Here is a 17,357-nt window from a genome sequence, read left to right on the forward strand (position 1 = left end):
AAACAGATACAAAAAATTGACAAGATAACCTGTAGACGGTTGCCTTAACTCCTCTAAATCTGTAAAACAGTCCAAGCATCAGGGGAAAGATAGAACTGTATAATAATATGGTGATACCGAACCACCATATATGGTCATTAGTTCGTCCACTTGTGAGCACCTGCTACACATACACCTTCAATTATGAATATTATTGCAATAACTTCCTGTAGCAGTTTCCCTCAGAGTACAGTGAACCCAGTAGTTGGGACTTCAGTACTAGTCTGGACATTTTTAGAATAACAGTACCACAGCGTACAGCGGGCACACCCTAATACCAGTTTAGAGAATCAGCTAATGGGGTTATCGTTACTGGAGGCGACGCGCATTCACACAGCACACAGTAGGCGGCGTCAGTCCGGAGAACTACGTCCTTCTGAGCTCACTTCCGCCGGCTTGAGTCGGATCACTATTCTTTTACTGTCTCTCCCCGCTTTTGTTCTCCCATTTCCAACCAGCCAGCGCTGCTGAAAAGAGGGAACCAGCAGGTTAGGAAACCATTAAGGCGCAAAGTAGCGGACCAGTCCGTCGCAGAAACGCCCGGTAGCCACATGCAAAGCGCCGTCTGCACAGAGGATACGCGGCGATCCGTAGTTACATAACTGGACTACTTTTTTTCTATTATTGTTGGGGTTTTCACGCTTTTTTCCCCCCCGTTGTTGAACCGAAACTGACTTCCCCTCTCTAAACTCAAAATGGAGAACGACGACAAATACCTCCCCGAGCTCTTGGCGGAGAAGGACAGCTTGGACTCGTCGTTCACGCACGCCATGAAACTTTTAAACGCAGGTAAAGTAACGAACTGTTGTTGTGTTTATTTTGTCTTTCAGAATGTGCTTTGAGTTTTAGAGGGGGCAACGCACGACTCGTGAACGCACAGAAGAAAGCGCACACCTCCACGTTTTTGAACACCATGTGTTTGCGGACGGGACGTGGACTGCCCCATTACCCGCAGCGCTGCTTTTGTTGCTCAGTAATGAAGAGGTGACACACGGGAGCATGTAGGAGTCAATTATATGATATCTAACGACTGGTGTGTGATATTATAAGTAGCCGAAAGCCACCACAACGCCTCAGGAGGAGGCACTTTGAACAATTCCCGCTTCCTGTCGTGCAGCTGCGGCGCGTTCAGTCTGTTGTCAGGGCTCGTGCCCAGTTTGAACTTAAACTCGTGTCGGATAAGCGGTCGTTTGTTTTCGTTGTCGAGCCCCAGTTGAGCTCACTGTCTGGCAGCTACGTTGCGCAGCAGCATATAAATCTGCGCCAGTATCCGTGACTGGGGTGACCTCGCTACTTCAAAGCCGAGAGGCGGCCCGCTGGCGGAGATATGAAGTGCCGCCGTCTGTCGCCCGCTGCTGAAGTGTCCTTGAGCAAGACACTGCAGCCTTGGTAGCTCCGGTGCTGCTGTCCTGTAGCTGCGCTGGAGAGGGGTCAAAAAGGAAAGGCTGGCTCTGGTATTTGTTATTTCCCCTGTGGTCGTCAGCATGCTTTATCTTATTATTAATATTCTGTATTGTTAGAGGAAGTAAAATAATGGCGTGACAGTTTGGGATAATGTACCAGAAAGTATGAGAGGATCGCCACAAAGTCTCTACTGAGTACCACAAGCCTTTACAGCGGCATTACAGTGATGCTATGGAAAATGGGAATACACTCAACACCATTAGGACATTATATTGCAGTTATTGTGTGCCATAGATGGACTGAAGGACTGCTTGTTAAGTGATCATTTTGTTTTGTCCGTGTTGTTGTCCGCTCTGAGTCATTTTCTGTTAGCTGGGTCTTGGATGCAGCTCCAGTCAAGAATTTCAGGTACCTCTGGTAATGATAGAGCTGGTCCCTTTGTCGAACAGGATGTGCAAAATCTAGGCTACATCTCTGAAACTGAAAGTGAGAATGATCCACAAAGACAAAGTGTGTCAGTGTGTGCTGCGGGTTCTACTGAGGCTCCCCCGATCTGCAGCTGGTGGACTGTGGTGCAGCTGACATGTTTGCACATCGCAGGCACAGGAGTTGTCATGGCCAGAAGTGAGGAGGTGGTTTGAGATGAAGTGCTGTGATGGTGCTGTTGGGAGTGATGGGTGCTGGAGACGAGGTGCTGTGCCACATGAAAGAGGTGACAGAAGGTGTAGGGAAGCACAGATGGCTGCTCTGTGGAAATGAAGCTGTGGAGACTGTATGTTTTGAAATTGTAGTTTAAAAAGATTGAGGATTGGCGTACAGCTAAAAAGATTCTTTTCATTATTGATTAGTCTGACTTACAACAGTTATTTTCTTGATTTAATTGGTTATTTCTTTAGATAAGAAAGTTCCAAATGATGATAAATGTCCACCACAAGTTCTCAGAGTCCTAGGTGATGTTTTTATGTGTCTTATTTTGTCCAATCAGCAATCCGAAACCCAAAAGTATTCTGTTTCCAATTATATAAAACAGACAAAAGGCAACAAATTGTCACATTTGTAGTTAAGCTAGGGAAATTACTAAATTGGTGATCAAAATGTTAATGACAGGAACACACAAAGGTGCTAAGTGAAGCATCAGGTACGCTTTCGTCATGTTGTTTTAATTCAGAGGCACCATTGTTTGGCATTCATTAAACAATTATTGCCAGTTGAATGATGTCATGTTATCGAGGTTATATCAAGACAAAATTAGGCTGGAAAGTGAACCCTTTTTAGATATTTGGGATGCATAGCGCTGCATTTAAAACTTTTTAAAATGGTACATATGTGTTTGAAAACAGTTAACTCTGTAACCAAGTTTTAACCTAGACACTGAGATGGCTCATGACCTGTGAATCTCTAAATCAATGCTGACTTGATAATGTGCATGAATAAGTCCATAAAGATCCTTGTCATAACTGAGATGTACTTTGCCTCTTTGCATCGTGTTTGATTGCATGAACACTTTGCCTGAAACGTTCCATCTCCCCTTCTAGAAATTGATAGAATCCAGAAAGGCGAGACTAAAAAGGATGCAGAAACATACCTGGATCTTTTCACAACAAAGAACATCAAACTTAAGGAACGAGTGCTCATACCTGTCAAACAGTACCCTAAGGTGAGATTTATCTGCCCCCTTTTCCCTTTTTTCTTACTCTTGATTTAATTGTCCTGCAGCCAGGTTTTGATTACACAAAGCCATGGGGTTACTTGGTGTCTCAAATTACTCCTCTCAACCTTGATCTTTAAGCCCCAGAGTACAATTACAGCTGATACTGTCATGTTTTAAAATATCACTAAAAGGATCAAAATGTTAATGCTACTATGTTGAGAATACCTTTTTATATTGCAGCAGGATTCATATTCACTGATGCATTCAGAAGAGTGGATCTTCTCTTCTGTCCGTGCTTTATCATGCAAACTCAGATGTGTTCATCCATATCAGTTCAGTCTATATCTGGCTCACACATGAGGCTGCGTTGATTTTAGGATGATGGTTTATGATGTTGGAGGAATCTTGTGAGGGGATTAATCTGTCTCGTAAAACTCAAAGAACACATTGCTGGTTGCGTAATGTTTCATTTGCATGTTATTGAATTTATTTGCATCAGTTTGAGTCACCTAGTTTTACATGACGGCCGTCTAAAACCTGTTGTGTAACTTTTAGGATTCTTTTTCCCATTTTGAAGTAAACAAAAAACAATAGACTGCATGTTAGAGGTTTTTTTGTCCCCCCACAAGAAGTTCTAACAAGAACAAGATCTATAGATGCTGCTCCACCTTGAGCATCCAATCAATATAATGTAGGAGTCCGGCCTGTAGGCTGAGATCAGAAGGCTGTTTCAGTTTGCCAGACTTAGCTTCAGTTGGTACATCAGTCCGCTGTGACAGGCACGGCAACGCTAATGAGCTTTTTCAGATTGCAAATGCTACTTTTACAACTCCAGGAGGAATTGCTTCCTGAGGGGCAACTTTCTGCTAAATGTGTTTGGCAGTGACAGCTAATGGTAGGACATGTCATATATACATAGTAATTACATTAATCAGAGATAGAGGAGGTGAAGATTGCAGTTTTTGATCAGAAGTTGGTTCGGGTTCAGTGCTCGGATGATTATAGTGAATAGTAACTAGTGGCATTACAGCCCCCAGGGGCTCATATCTCCCTTCTCGGGTAAATCTACTACTTAAGGCTGCAATACAAGCAACGGGGTCCCTGACAGTGATTGCTCCTTCACTCTCTTGGTATTAAAACTCGCCTCAGCGTTGATTGTCAGGCTAATTTTCTTCTGCTTTGTTTTGTTATTAGTTCAATTTCGTGGGGAAGATTTTGGGACCACAGGGCAACACAATCAAGCGTCTGCAGGAAGAGACTGGAGCCAAGATCTCTGTGCTGGGCAAAGGGTCCATGAGAGACAAATCCAAGGTACCACACACACACACACACACACACACACACACACACACACACACACACATACACACACACACCTGATGTTACACATCTGTGAGAAGGGTACCTGAAGCCATAACACATCTGGCCTGTACTTGAGAGGGATGGCAGGCAGTGAGCCCAGATGGCGTCAGCTTGCAGAATAGCTCGAATGAACGTTAACGTAAAGCCAAGGGCATCCACGCACTATGCATCTGTTCCAGGAATCTTCAGAATATCCTGCTAAACCTGTTATCTACCAGTTTGATGTAATTATTAAACTATATAAAGGAAGGGAATACCACCCGTATGCCTGATGCCCTCTGAGGTGGAGGAAATGTGATTACGTCTTGCAAAATTAATTTCGTTGTGGAGTTGTTCGCGGTGTGTTCTCTTTGACTCGCTGACACTGCTGTGATGTTGCCCCTGTTCCAGGAGGAGGGGCTGAGGAAAGGCGGCGAGCCGAAATATGCCCACTTGTCTATGGAGCTGCACGTATTCATCGAGGTGTTTGCCCCTGTGCCAGATGCCTACCTGCGCATGGCACACGCCATGGAGGAGGTCAAGAAGTTCCTGTTCCCTGTGAGTGTGACTCTGCTGTTTTGTTGTGGTCCAGTGGGAGTCTGTCTGCATGGAGCTGCTTCTAACTGCTGTCTTTTGCCATTAGTTAACTGGATGATTATGCATCCAATTAATAATTTAGCTTGTAAAACACCACCAATATTGACAAACACTCGACGCAAATTAACAGAGGCTGAAGTGACATCTTGAACAGCAAATCTGTAATTGATAGTCAGTATCAGATTTGAGTTGTCTTCTGTTAGTCAATTAATTGATGAGTCGACAACTCATCCCTACAAATTTAACAAGATTTGCAACTAATGATTATTATCTCCACCCGGCATAAACCAGGAGGGGATCATGTGTATCTGTCCGCAGCTAATCCTGAATATCATCAGTCCATCAGCCCAATATTTTTTGTCCACATTCATGACTGTATGCTCAAAGACCCTTCGTGGTTACGGTGATTTGCAATTTTTGAAAAACGTATTTTATTGACACACCTGGCGGAGATCTGCATTCTACTATGTGCACTCGTCTACTGTTCATAATTGAGTTACTCTGCCAAATTTTTCTTGATTCATATTTATCTATAAAAGACTCATGTCAATTTTAATGATGTAAAAAATGCCTTTTACAATTTCCTAAAGCCAAAGTTTATGTTTTCAAATAGCTGTTTTTACAAATCAACAGCCTAAACCTCAGAAATGATTGATTCACTGTCACATCACAGACGAAAAAACACCAGGTCGCCACAGTTGAGAAGCTGAAATTGGGCAACGTTTTGGTGTTTCTGCTGAAAAAGTCATTTAAGATCAGTCCAGTGTCAAAATATTTGCAAATTAGTTTTCTGTAGCTCGACTGATTAATTAATATTGTATCAGCTCTGAATTTAGCCATAAAACAAAAGCCATACACTTGTGCTTGTCCACTTGCAGACAGAGATGCAGGAGATTCCAAAGTCTCATATAATCAGATTTCTTTGTCATTTGAAGATAAGTTTGAAATTTGTATTCTGTGTAAACCCTAATCAGCTGCCCCTCCGAGCTCCTAAAAACAGAAGATAACACCATGCCAATTTGGATATGGACCCAAATTCACACGATGTCATGACATCTCTAATTGCTGAGGTTAGGAGAATATTGGAGATCTTAAAACAGAAGGAGTCAGAAAGAGGTTTAGAAACCGCTGAAAGTGTTTTTGCTTGATTGACTGTTGGTGTGTCTTTGGTGTGTAGATCGAGTGACTGCATGCAAGTTAGACCAAGCAATGCAATATGAAGCAGTCTGCTAAAGAGGATGAACTAGGTCAGTTTTGCCGCGTCAGCAGGGTTACCTCCACCTGCCGTGCCTACATGTCTGTCCATCACTGTGTCTTTACTGGAGTCTCATGCTTCAAAGAGTGAAGAGAATCAGCTTGAAGATGTATAGCTCCCAGACAGATGTGTGGTAGAATTCACCCTGTGCAGCCCACGCTCGCTTTATTGGTTTTATGCTGAGAGATTCTTGAGCACAGGCCAACCCAGTCTGCTGTCAAGGCTGGCTGAAGCCCATAGAGCTCCAACAATGGCTTATCTTGAAGCAGGCCAAGAGGCCCAGGGGTTCAAGAAATGCCCACATTTTTTAATTAGTGTGCGTCGTGCTATAGAAGACAGAATCGTGTGGATCAAAGCAAGATGAAGGGACTGATGAACCAGTTGCAATGTAGATATTGCTGCGTTATGTTAAAAGCCGTCCCCTGCAGAAGCTGTCGTTACAATTTAAGGCCATAATCTGTCAGTCTTGACAGCCTTCATTTGGAACTGGGCCATATTTTAATAAATGAATCAGGTTCTCAGAAAATGGGTGGATGTGATTTGTTGTTGAAATGTTTTATGTATTACCTGTACTCCTCCTCTGGTATTCCCAAAGGCTTTGACTCTTGTTCTTCCTCATCTCTTTTATATCTGCACACCTACGTATATGTCAGCCAATGTAAATGCAAAGGCAGATCCTTGCTCCTGTGTGAAGGATTTGCAGATCCTCGGCACTGACACTTTATTAAGATATTTTCTATGGAGTGCAATGTCTAAAGAAACAATTAATCTAAACAAGGTAAAGACGAGTCACCTCGCTGCCTTGTTAAATGCAGCCGCAGTCACACTGCTCCTCGCCTGAGATGAATTTGTAATCAGTCAAATGGCTTGTGTTTGCTTGCTTTTTCTGCAAATAAATTGAAAGCTGCCGCCTGTGCTGCATATTCTAGTGTCTGCCATTTTTTTTTCTTTTTCGCCATCATTAGAGCTCCATCACCGTTCCAAGGACTGATTTATGAAAAAAAATTGATTGGGTCACAGTGCAGCCCTTGAGATGGCTCCCCGAAGAAAAGTGGCGGATTGTGTTGCGGGATTTGTGCTGCTCAGACTGGCAGCTTCACTAATCCATCCCAACTTCTTGCTTTTGTGGATAGGATAAGGTAACCATTGATGCAGTCACACCAGACTTGTCGAGAAGTGCGAGGAGAAGTGATTTACATTTTGTGCATGATGGAGAGGCACAGGAAGGCAGGGAGTGTGGATGGATGCTTTCCAATCTCCCACATCCACGACAGCCCCCCCCCCCCCTTTAACACTATGAGTCACTGGCACTGAGACTTTTTCTTCCACTCGCTCTGTCAGCCATTAGGGGGATGCCGTGTTGTGAGCAGCTCTGTAATTGTGTTTCACTCTTTATTCGTCGCTCGTTCTTTCACACAGCCTCCTTTTCTTCTCTCGTCTCTCTCCTTTTGGCTTTTCATTTGTGCACCCTCACTTTTCCCATGTCATGTGCTCTTGTTTCTCACCCTCCTTTTTGTTTTCTTCCTCTTGTGTGTGTGTGTGTGTGTGTGTGTGTGTGTGTGTGTGTGTGTAGGACATGATGGATGATATCTGTCAAGAGCAGTTCATGGAGATGAGCTACCTGAACGGAGGCCAAGAGCACGGAGGCCGAGTCCGAGGGGGCATGCCAGTCAGGGGCCGTGGAGTCCCCCCTGCTGGAGCACACAGGTGTGGAGATACGCATACACACACGCGCAGTATGAATATATTCATGAAAATGCTGAGCATAGCTGGAAGAAACATTACATTTACTTCTTTTTCTGTAATTGTGCAGTTTTATGTACTTGTGCTAACGAGCAGTTTTTGGAAATTTGTAGGTATTTTTCGACAGAGTGTGCTGTTGACTCGCCTCTCTCAGAGAATACAGCACGTAGCTGTGTGTGGCCTATAAACCTGATGTCAAACACAACTTCCAGCTGTCAGTTGAAGGACTTTCATTACCATCAGCAGCCATGATGCATGTCAATTCTAAATGCTTACTAAATTGTCGATTTCATATCTTGATTAAAAAATGTGAAGAATCATACCTTGTAAATGTGTTAGAATGAAAACGGCTTTCCTTCTGAAGCAATAACTAGCCTGGCTGAACAAAATCCACCCACCAGCAGCTTTTTGAAACCCACTGATAACATGTTGTTTTTAACAAGTTATAACAGATTGTGTCACCTTTGGACAGAGCTGGTGTAGCCGTTGGCATCTATTTCCAGTCTTTATGCTAAGCTAAGCTAACTGGCTGCTGGGTGCAGCATCATATTTAGTGTAGCGGGACATGAGTGGTATTGATCTCACCTGACTCTTGGCAGGAAAGCCAATAAGCGAATCTCCCAAAACGTCGAACTATTCCTTCAAGTAGAGGAGCACAGCATTAACTCTGTTCTTTTCTCCAGGGGCAGGGGGATGCCTCCTCGTGGTGCTGCCACCAGGGGAGGTGTGACTCGAGGCGGCCCGGCCAGAGGTGGTGCAGTGAGGGGTGCCCCAACAGGCCGAGGAGGACCTCCTGCAGCACCTTCCAGGGGAGCCGTGGCACCCCGTGCCAGGCCCCCGGCCGGTGGACCCCCCCAGAGGATGGCACCTCCACTGTCCCACCAGCACACCCCTACTGCAGCAGCAGAGAGCTACGAGGAATATGTAAGTACACCTGCTGGTGGAGGGTCAGTTGAATTAGACATTTAGCAACTGTAATTTTGAAAATGTAGATGTAAATGGTCAAACCTTTAAGGAATAAGCAGTGCACCAACCATGTGATGTCTTTTCCTGTCGAGATATGACGCCATCAGGTTTGATGTAGCTAAATCTGACCTCTCCAACACGTCTCTTGTGAACGAGATTGTTTTCGGGCACTCTGTTAGCTTTGAATGCATCGTCCGTCAGCATAGCAATAAGTGGTTTGGGATGCTCGAGACATGAGGGGACCATGTCTGCTTTAGTACAAGTGTAGTAGTTTGGGGACACCTTGACATTCATGATTCATGAACAAGCCTCTCCTTAAATCTCACTCTTGTTTCTCTCTTTCCTTCCCTCTCCAGGGCTACGATGAGAGCTACACAGACACGGCCTACGAGTCATACGACAGCTATTACAGTCAGCCGCAGGCGTGAGTGAATCAGACGTCTCTTTTGTTTTCACCTGCTTCTCACAAAGTGCACACACATCGCGTAGTTGCTTGTTTCACTCAAAAAGCGATTCGAGAGCAGCAGAAATACTTTTTTGCCACTCTGCACAAATGCAGCGCTGATGGTACTTCATGTTTCATGGTTTGGACGGCCGTGTTATTTGGGAGGACCAGCCGGGACTAAGATGTTCCATGTCAGAGAGCCAAGCTTTGATCTCTCATGGAAGCCAATTATAATCCCCTAGACATTACAGTCAGCAGCGACTTGATGTTTTCAAAGATTAGTAATCTTTCCTCTTCCTCTCTTCCTGTTTTTGACCATCAGAGAGCCAGAATACTATGACTACGGACATGGAGAGACCACAGAGTCATACGAGTCCTATGGTAAGGAAAAAGTTTACTCCCTGTCAACAAAGACGACTTCATCTATACTCTAAAAATGGATATAAAAAGTGTGTGTGTATAAATGTGACCAAAAAACCAAAAAGTTAGTTAAAAGTGTATTTTAATTGTATTTAATTCAAAATTCTAAGTCACGAGTATGCAGTATTTCTGTGTAGTGGTATAAATTCATCTTTCATTTGTTTATTGGTTAATTGATTTCCTGAAAATATCAAATTTAAAAGTCAAAAAATAACGAAAGCTCACCACAATACAAAATATTGACTTTCTGGATCACCAGCCAAAGTGGCTGCTAGATATCAAAGTTAAAGCCACTAACTGGTAACTTTAAAGGTACCCTGTGCAGTTTTTGACCACTAATATCACCATGGAGATGTATTTTGAGTGTGTGCCTTGTTTTCCTTGTATGCAGTGTACCAACAGTTTCATGTTATTCCAACAAACCTGAAGGGTACACACAATAGTTTTTGATGAGAAACCCATAATGTAAACAAACTTTTTTTGTTTACAAGAAAACTCCACGGGGCACCTTTAATTTCCACTAACTGTCATAAATCTTGAAGTGGTTTGAATCCACATTGAACTGTAGACATGTTTATTTTTGTGTGTGTCCTCTCCAGGTCAGGATGACTGGAATGGGACCCAGCGAACGGTTCCAGGGAAGGCCCCTCCCCCCTCCAGGGGTGCCAAGACGCCTTATCGGGAGCACCCATACCGACAGTACTGAAGCGGACTCACCACCCTTAACATGTCGCCTGTCTACCACGGCAGCTCTCGCTTTAAGCAGCCCGACAAAAGTAATTGTCCGTTTTGTCTTTGGTTTGGTCTTTTCCTACACTGGACTTTATACGAGAGCAAATTGGGAACTGAAAATCGGACCTGGTTTTTGAGATTTGACCGCGAACTCCCTCCCCCACCCCTACTTTGTCGCACCACCTAACCAACCAGCCACCAATCCTTCCAACCAAAGCGGCTTTTAGATGGGTTAGAGAGGAGAAGTTGGCGTCCTTTTTTGTTCTTTTTCATTTGAAATTTTTGTTTATTTTGCTGTGTTTTTTTTCCTCTGACCCTTTTTACCCCCCTCTGGCTTTTTTGCATTGTTGATCGTACATTTTTTTAATTGTTTGGGAGTAGTCATTTCTAGTGGAATTAGTGGCTCATTATCCACTTGTCTAAGGAATCATTTTAATTGTTTTTAAATACAAAGAATCTGTTGAGGGTCAGTTGCAGATTCCCATTTAGGCTACATTTCAAAATTCTGTTAATATAGCCAAATAAAAGACCTTTTAAACTTTCAATTATGTAATATAAAAACCAAAAAAAAAAATCTTAAATTAAGTGAAGGTTAAAGAATCAATGTTAATGGAATCAGTACAATTCATTCTTGATGATGGTTGTTTTTAAATAGTTCTAAAACGTTGTCCATTTAGACTTAGGCAGCAATATTTGTCATTGTACTTAGAGTTTTGAAATATAGCCCTAATAGACACTGTTGAGATGGACTGTCCTCATATCCTCGATTTGTTTTACATTTAACAAATTAATTTTAAGACTCTGAAGACAAAATCTTTATTCAATGAGAACACGGCCGAGAGATGGCCTCCTGTTATGCTAAAAACAGTTCAGGTCTTCATTTTGTGATCTGATTCTCTATAAACTGCATGCACAAAGTACACAAAGAAGGATTGGGACAAAAATCTCCACATGGGTCTTCTCTTTCTACAGAGAAGGGATCCTGCAGCTCAATCCGAACTCTTGTACATATTTTAAAACATCCTAACTGTACTTATTCTGCCACTAGTATCTGTACCCTCTCCATAAAATGCATTATGCTACATGTGTAAGCTTGCCTAAATAGGTTACTAAATCTGTCCAAAAGATGTTTTGCAGCAGTTTGTCAATAAAGCTTAGTTTGTTTTCTATGAAACTTAACTTGCTTTATTTGTTTCCTGTCCTAGTAAAATTCTGAAATTGCTTTTTTAAAACAACCTTCAGCAGTCAGATGTAGGTGTTTTCCTTTGTTTCTCATTCAAAACCGCATTTTAAATCTAAATGAATGTATTGACGTCTGAAGACTTTAACCCTACTAAATGATGTCTTGATTGATTATCAAAAGAGCACAACTTATTCTTTCTCTCTCTTTCTATACTTTTTAAAAAGGACCCAGAGGTAAGACCTCTAAAATAACCTGGATAGCTTCCTAATGTGTATAGAGTTCTAAAGCATTGAATGCCTGGGTATGTATAAGACTTTTTCAATCCTCTTACCTGTGGTCGTAATCGTTAATGAGAATTGCTTTTATAGCATCTGAAAATTAACTGAATTCAAACCACCATTCAGGTCTAGGCTTCATTGTCATGAATGACGCTGGCGCGATGGCTACTTTAGTACAGAGTAATGGCAGTGCAATGGAGAGGATGGTTATAACCTAGAGAACTCCACTGTAAAGGTAACCTAACCCTAAATGTTTAATTTCGTAGTGTGTTTATCCATTGACATAAACTTGCTGGTAAATGCGTACAGTTTCTTAAAATATTATTACAGCCATGGCAACACAAAAAGAATCAACTCAAAAGTAAGAAAAACGTAACTTCCAATATCATACAGTAGTGCATTTTATGTACCAAAATAACTGTTCTGTGTACTAACAAAATATAGTATTAGAATAGTGTTAATGCAACTCTTGCTAAAATGAACAAAGCCAAATCTGTCAATATCTTTTGTACAGTTGAGCTGCTGTTACTTTTTTATTTGCTGTGTAAAGGTTGCTTACTGTAATATTTAAAAGGTTCTGCCTGTACAAAGTTATCCAAAAAAGAAAGCTTGAGTTGCATGAGCATATCTTCTCCTGTAGTCATTGCATGATCTCTGTCTCAAGTTTCTCCCAGTGTTTTTAGACAGGGTATTGATTTGGGGTTTGTCCTTCCTCCAGGCACAGCTATCGGTCACTGAGTGCCCCGGAGACTGACAGTCTGCTGAAGCGATTCCGTACAAACCTCAGGTTGGTCCTCCGCCCGCTGCACCTGTTTCCATTTTGAAAGGCCGTACAGCTGATTTTTGCATGCTTTAGCACAATTACTTACCACCTGCATATTCGTCCATCACCTCCATCCATGCAGCAAGTCTTAAGGTACGGACATATAGAATCCGATGAGGACACGTTTGAACGCTGCAGCAGGATGGTGACGTGGTGGGAGTTAAGCGGTGCTCATCCTTTTTCCCCACATGGCAGCCGAGTCGCAAACTTTCTCACATTACAGCTAAACAGTGAGAATTAAGCAGTGCAGTAACAGAATCTTGATTCATATTTTATCAGCACTGCCTGGTTTGACAGTTTGATCTGATTTTTGCGAGCCTGGTGCGGTGCACTGGACGGGCTCATTTGCATAAAATTGACGAGTCGTGATTACGCAAATTCCAAAATGGTAACTGGTCTGTCAACTTCCCTTGCTGTTTCCATCGTGCACCGTACTGCTGGATCTCCTGCTCTCCATAAAAAATGAATAGGATCTGTCGACTTGATATCCATCAGTAGATTCAGTGTGTCTGTACCTTTAGAGATTGATTTTTTTTTTTTTTTTTTTTTTTTTGTTCCCCCACTTTCCAGGCTGTCAGTTCGTGTTTATTCAATATGAAGATCAGCTTGCATAGACTTGAAACTTGCATGAAATGTGTCATCCATCACACAGAAGAAATCCAGCTTCTTTCTTTATGCAAGTCCTTAGTTTTTGTCAAACTTTACAAATTGCTCTTGTACCAAGCAAAGCTCATTTTGGAGACTTTCGTGGTGTGTTCGTGGGCACTCAGACACCTGAGATGTCAAAGCCAGCTTCCAGACAAAAGTGTTTTTAAAGGAACAGTTTTACAATTTGGGGAATTCCCTCATGTAGTTTCGCTGAGAGTCATGTACAATAAATATGATGCTACAGTCGGTTAGCTTAGCTTAGCTTAAAGGGTGCAAAAGTGGGAAAGCTAAACCTGGCTCTGTCCTAAGGTAACAAAATCAGTCTCCAAAAACTGAAAAATCAACGTATCTTTATGTTACAGTGTGGTAACCAGGGATCAGTAACTTCCTGGATTATCTGCTAGTTGCCAGGCAACTGGTCCCAACCAAAAAAATAGTCTGACACATACAGTACCTCCCTGGAAAAACAGCGAATTGTTGTTCTGGCACTTCACGTTTTGACCGTTACCTTTGGACAGAGCCAGACCCGCTCTGTTTCTTCAAGCTAAGCTAAGGGGCTGCTGGCTGTAACTTCATGTTTGCTGTACAGACATGAGTGGACTTTTTTTTTTTTTCCAACAATACCTCAATAACGTCATTCTTTTTAGCAGCTGAAATCACTGCTAAGGAGAGTTTTTAGTCCCTGGTTGCAACACCAACATGAAAAAAAGCTGACAAATGTTCCGATATGATGGATTAGCCACCTCGAGATGTAAAGGAAAGTGTACGCAATTTGTAGGTAATGATCTAAAACATTCAAAATCACTGGCATGGTCCTTTTAACTTTCCCCGTTTTCCCACAAGACCATTGTGCAAGAAACTTTGCTGCAGAAGCCTGTGGGTATTTCAGTCAGTGTAACATTATGCAGCAGCAGCACGTTCGCGATATTCACAGCATTTCAAAGGTTGGTTGATTCTGATGATTGCTCAGCTCCTGTAAGTCGCCTGGCTTTTGACAGTGCCTGCGAATTGGTGTGTGGCCTCGCTAGCCTTCAGCAAGTCTGAGTGAGGGCGAGCGCGTCGCCGGTGTCAGTGTGGTCTCAGGGAAAGTGACTAATGAGGATCCGTAGCTCAAGGCCCTCTGACAGAAGGAAAACGGGAGCGAGAGGACTCTGGCGATTCCCGAAATGGAACCAGCGGGAGGAGAGAGGTGTCAGAGGGATTTCACATGATTTCCTGTCCGAGCCTTGAAGGCAAGGGAAAGTTAAAACAAAGGCTCGAAAATGCTTCGTGGTCAGACTCTGAGAAACGTAACTGTCACTGTAATTTAAGTCAAGGGAAGCTGGATTATGAACCATTTACGAACATTTTGGAGATGTTTCGACAGAAAGGTCACTCGCTCATTTGAAGACTGTGTTCGACCTGACTACGGCCAGTTAGAGAGAAAATCCTGTTAGTTTCTCTTTGTTGCTAAAGCAGTAAAACTGCAGGTTTGGGGCTCCTACATTTCCACAACTGTCCCTCTGAGCAAAATCTGAGTGAATGAAATGAAAAATCTTTCATGTCCAGACTTAATAGAGAACATATTTAAAATGATAATTATAAAAGATATGTGTCTGGTCCTCGATATACTCGAATCTGGTGTAAAATACTCAAAAACTGAGACCTGTGACCACATTAGCTGTTGATTGAAATATTAATGCACTAATCCAAAGTCAACAGTCTCGCCAGTAATTATGTCTTACTTAGCAAAATGTTGCTTAGCTACTGCTGAAGAGCTGCGCCGCTTGGCAGGAAAATCACCTTTTAATTATTACAGCCACTGCTTAGAAATGAAATTAAAAAAGTGGGCTCTTTCTCACCAAACACTACCTCTTATCTGTCATTAAATCACTGGAGCAGAGGAGGATTTGGGGCTTACAGGAGCAGCTTTCTGTGTTTACATGTGAGCTCATCCCGACGCTCTCCCCTGTGCTTTTGTCTCCTCTGCAGTGAAGCCGTGCACGGGAGCAGCTCAGCATGGAGGAGGTGGTCAGACGAAGCTCTCAGGGGCGCCCTGTTGAAAGGAGGTGGCCCTAGGCCCAGTTCTGTTCCTGGCAGGGAAGGGGTTGTGGTGGCTGACTGCCAAGTGACCCACAGGAGCCAGCTGATAAAGCGCGATGGAGAGAAGCTGGCTCACACTCCCGCTGGAACAGGACTAAGACTGCAGCTGGTCAGCGAAGACATTCGGCTCACTGGGAATCCAGAGCAACACATTTTATGTGGACTATTTTCAACCAGTTCTACATTTCATGTCAATATTGAATTACTATGCATTATCCTCGTGTAATTAATTTCTAACAGTGAATACACCCACTTGAAGCCTTTGCTGATTGCATGTCACTGTACACAGACTTCCGTGGACCACCCCCTCTTCCAACAAATGTAATTGTTACAGCCTAATTTACCGTAAAATGAGCACTCCTGTTATAGTAGGCTGTGAAATTGTTTTAAAATTCTATTAACCCTTGAATTAGACAAGAAAAGAAGTCTTCCTGCAAGGCAAGCTGAATTCTGCCATTCAAGGGAAATTTGTGTGACATCTGCATTTCAAATGTTTTTTAACATTCTGGCTGCACGTTGTTTAGTATCCATGCCTTATTGCCGCCTGAAATTAGACTCCGCGCTCGAGAGTTAAAGATGCCCGGAGAGTGTGGATCGCTGTCTCGGTGCAGCCGAGTTCACCCCGAGCTCACACACACACACACACACACACACACCGTCACATCTTGGCATTGCACAGCCTGTGTAGCCCTGAGGATATCGAATGCTAATGCAGCAGCCTATTTGCATGTACTCTCATGTATCCTCCCTGCAAATGCGCAACACTTTCATAACCAAAGCTGGCCTGTTCTCGGCGGTTCAGCATCCAAGTATGATAATTCAGCGAGATGGACCCAGGAGGAGAGCTGCATGTGAGAAAGGGACAGAGGGTGAAGACAGACATTACTAACTCGCCTCCATCTATCCATCATGCCTCTGTTGATTTGATTCCCCTCTCTGCCATTTTCTGCTATTATCACTGATGATATTACAGCTGCCTGTGGTGCCGCGTTGCATTTAGAGGTCAAAACTGTACTTTCCTGTATTAAAAACACATTTCTCTGTCCCGATTCGCTGGTCAGAGGCAGCATTAGCCAAGTCAGAGGCTCCATTTAGTTTATTGAAAAAGCTAGCAGCTTAGAGGATAGAACATTAGATATTAGGATAGAAACCATCATTTGAGATGAAATGTCAACGGGCCATATCCAAAACAGATCATTTTTCAGCCTCTATGTGCTATTATGTCGAAAATAATGATTTCTGTGTCTCCAATAATCTAATGAAAGATAAGTGATGATGTGGAAGCCGTCTCCTCTCTTTGAATCGATGGACTGTCAAGAGTGTGAGGGTGGAAAGGAAAGTAAATTGTTACCGTGCAATGATCAATAAAAGCAGACTTGAATATGAGCAAGCCGCGCATCAGTCATCTGTGATGTTACCTTTCAGCTGGAGCTGCCTGCAACAAGGTCTGTCCTTTCTGCCCACCTGCATGTAGTCAACTGGCGTGGTGCATTCACGTAATGCTATGTGGGAGAATAGATGGAATAAGGTGAGAGACAGGAGGCCAGGCTGTCTTGTCTTTCTGCGGCTGGGGAGGGGGGCTACAGAGTGTGGAGGAGGATGTGTTAAAAATGAGTGTGTGTTAGAGGTGGAGATGCTGTGGGCAGATATGGTGGACAGCTGGATTGCATCCTCTTGTCCAGGCGGATTCACACCATCAGAGGAACATCGCATGCTGAAGCCTGTGAAGATGGTGACAATCAGCCTCCCC

At 43.1% G+C, this 17,357-nt stretch overlaps 1 protein-coding gene across 2 annotated transcripts; it reads left to right on the forward strand.

Annotated features, from left to right (window-relative positions):
- Positions 1-417: 417 nt before the first annotated feature.
- khdrbs1b (KH domain containing, RNA binding, signal transduction associated 1b) lies at positions 418-16,993 on the forward strand. 2 transcript variants are annotated; one of them, XR_013078401.1, is made up of 11 exons: positions 478-828; positions 2,979-3,100; positions 4,289-4,405; positions 4,847-4,993; positions 7,861-7,994; positions 8,714-8,954; positions 9,353-9,420; positions 9,764-9,822; positions 10,461-10,637; positions 12,773-12,841; positions 15,497-16,993. XR_013078401.1 is itself a non-coding variant. In XM_076754353.1 (9 exons), exons 1-9 carry the CDS (start codon positions 735-737, stop codon positions 10,565-10,567), a joined length of 1,089 nt encoding a protein of 362 aa, XP_076610468.1. In that variant the 5' UTR covers positions 418-734; the 3' UTR covers positions 10,568-11,767. The 2 variants fall into 2 exon arrangements, 1 of the variants encoding a protein (XP_076610468.1); XM_076754353.1 differs by lacking the exons at positions 12,773-12,841; positions 15,497-16,993 and having other exon boundaries at positions 418-828; positions 10,461-11,767.
- Positions 16,994-17,357: the final 364 nt, after the last annotated feature.

Source organism: Chaetodon auriga, chromosome 17, assembly GCF_051107435.1.
Source record: "Chaetodon auriga isolate fChaAug3 chromosome 17, fChaAug3.hap1, whole genome shotgun sequence".
In the NCBI taxonomy this organism is placed as follows: Eukaryota; Metazoa; Chordata; class Actinopteri; order Chaetodontiformes; family Chaetodontidae; genus Chaetodon; species Chaetodon auriga.

Coding starts and splice junctions, on each gene's coding strand:
- khdrbs1b (XM_076754353.1), top strand. CDS start 735: ATGGAGAACGACGACAAATACCTCCCCGAGCTCTTGGCGGAGAAGGAC. Junction 829..2,978: donor CATGAAACTTTTAAACGCAG/GTAAAGTAACGA, acceptor CTCCCCTTCTAG/AAATTGATAGAATCCAGAAA. Junction 9,421..9,763: donor TATTACAGTCAGCCGCAGGC/GTGAGTGAATCA, acceptor TTTGACCATCAG/AGAGCCAGAATACTATGACT.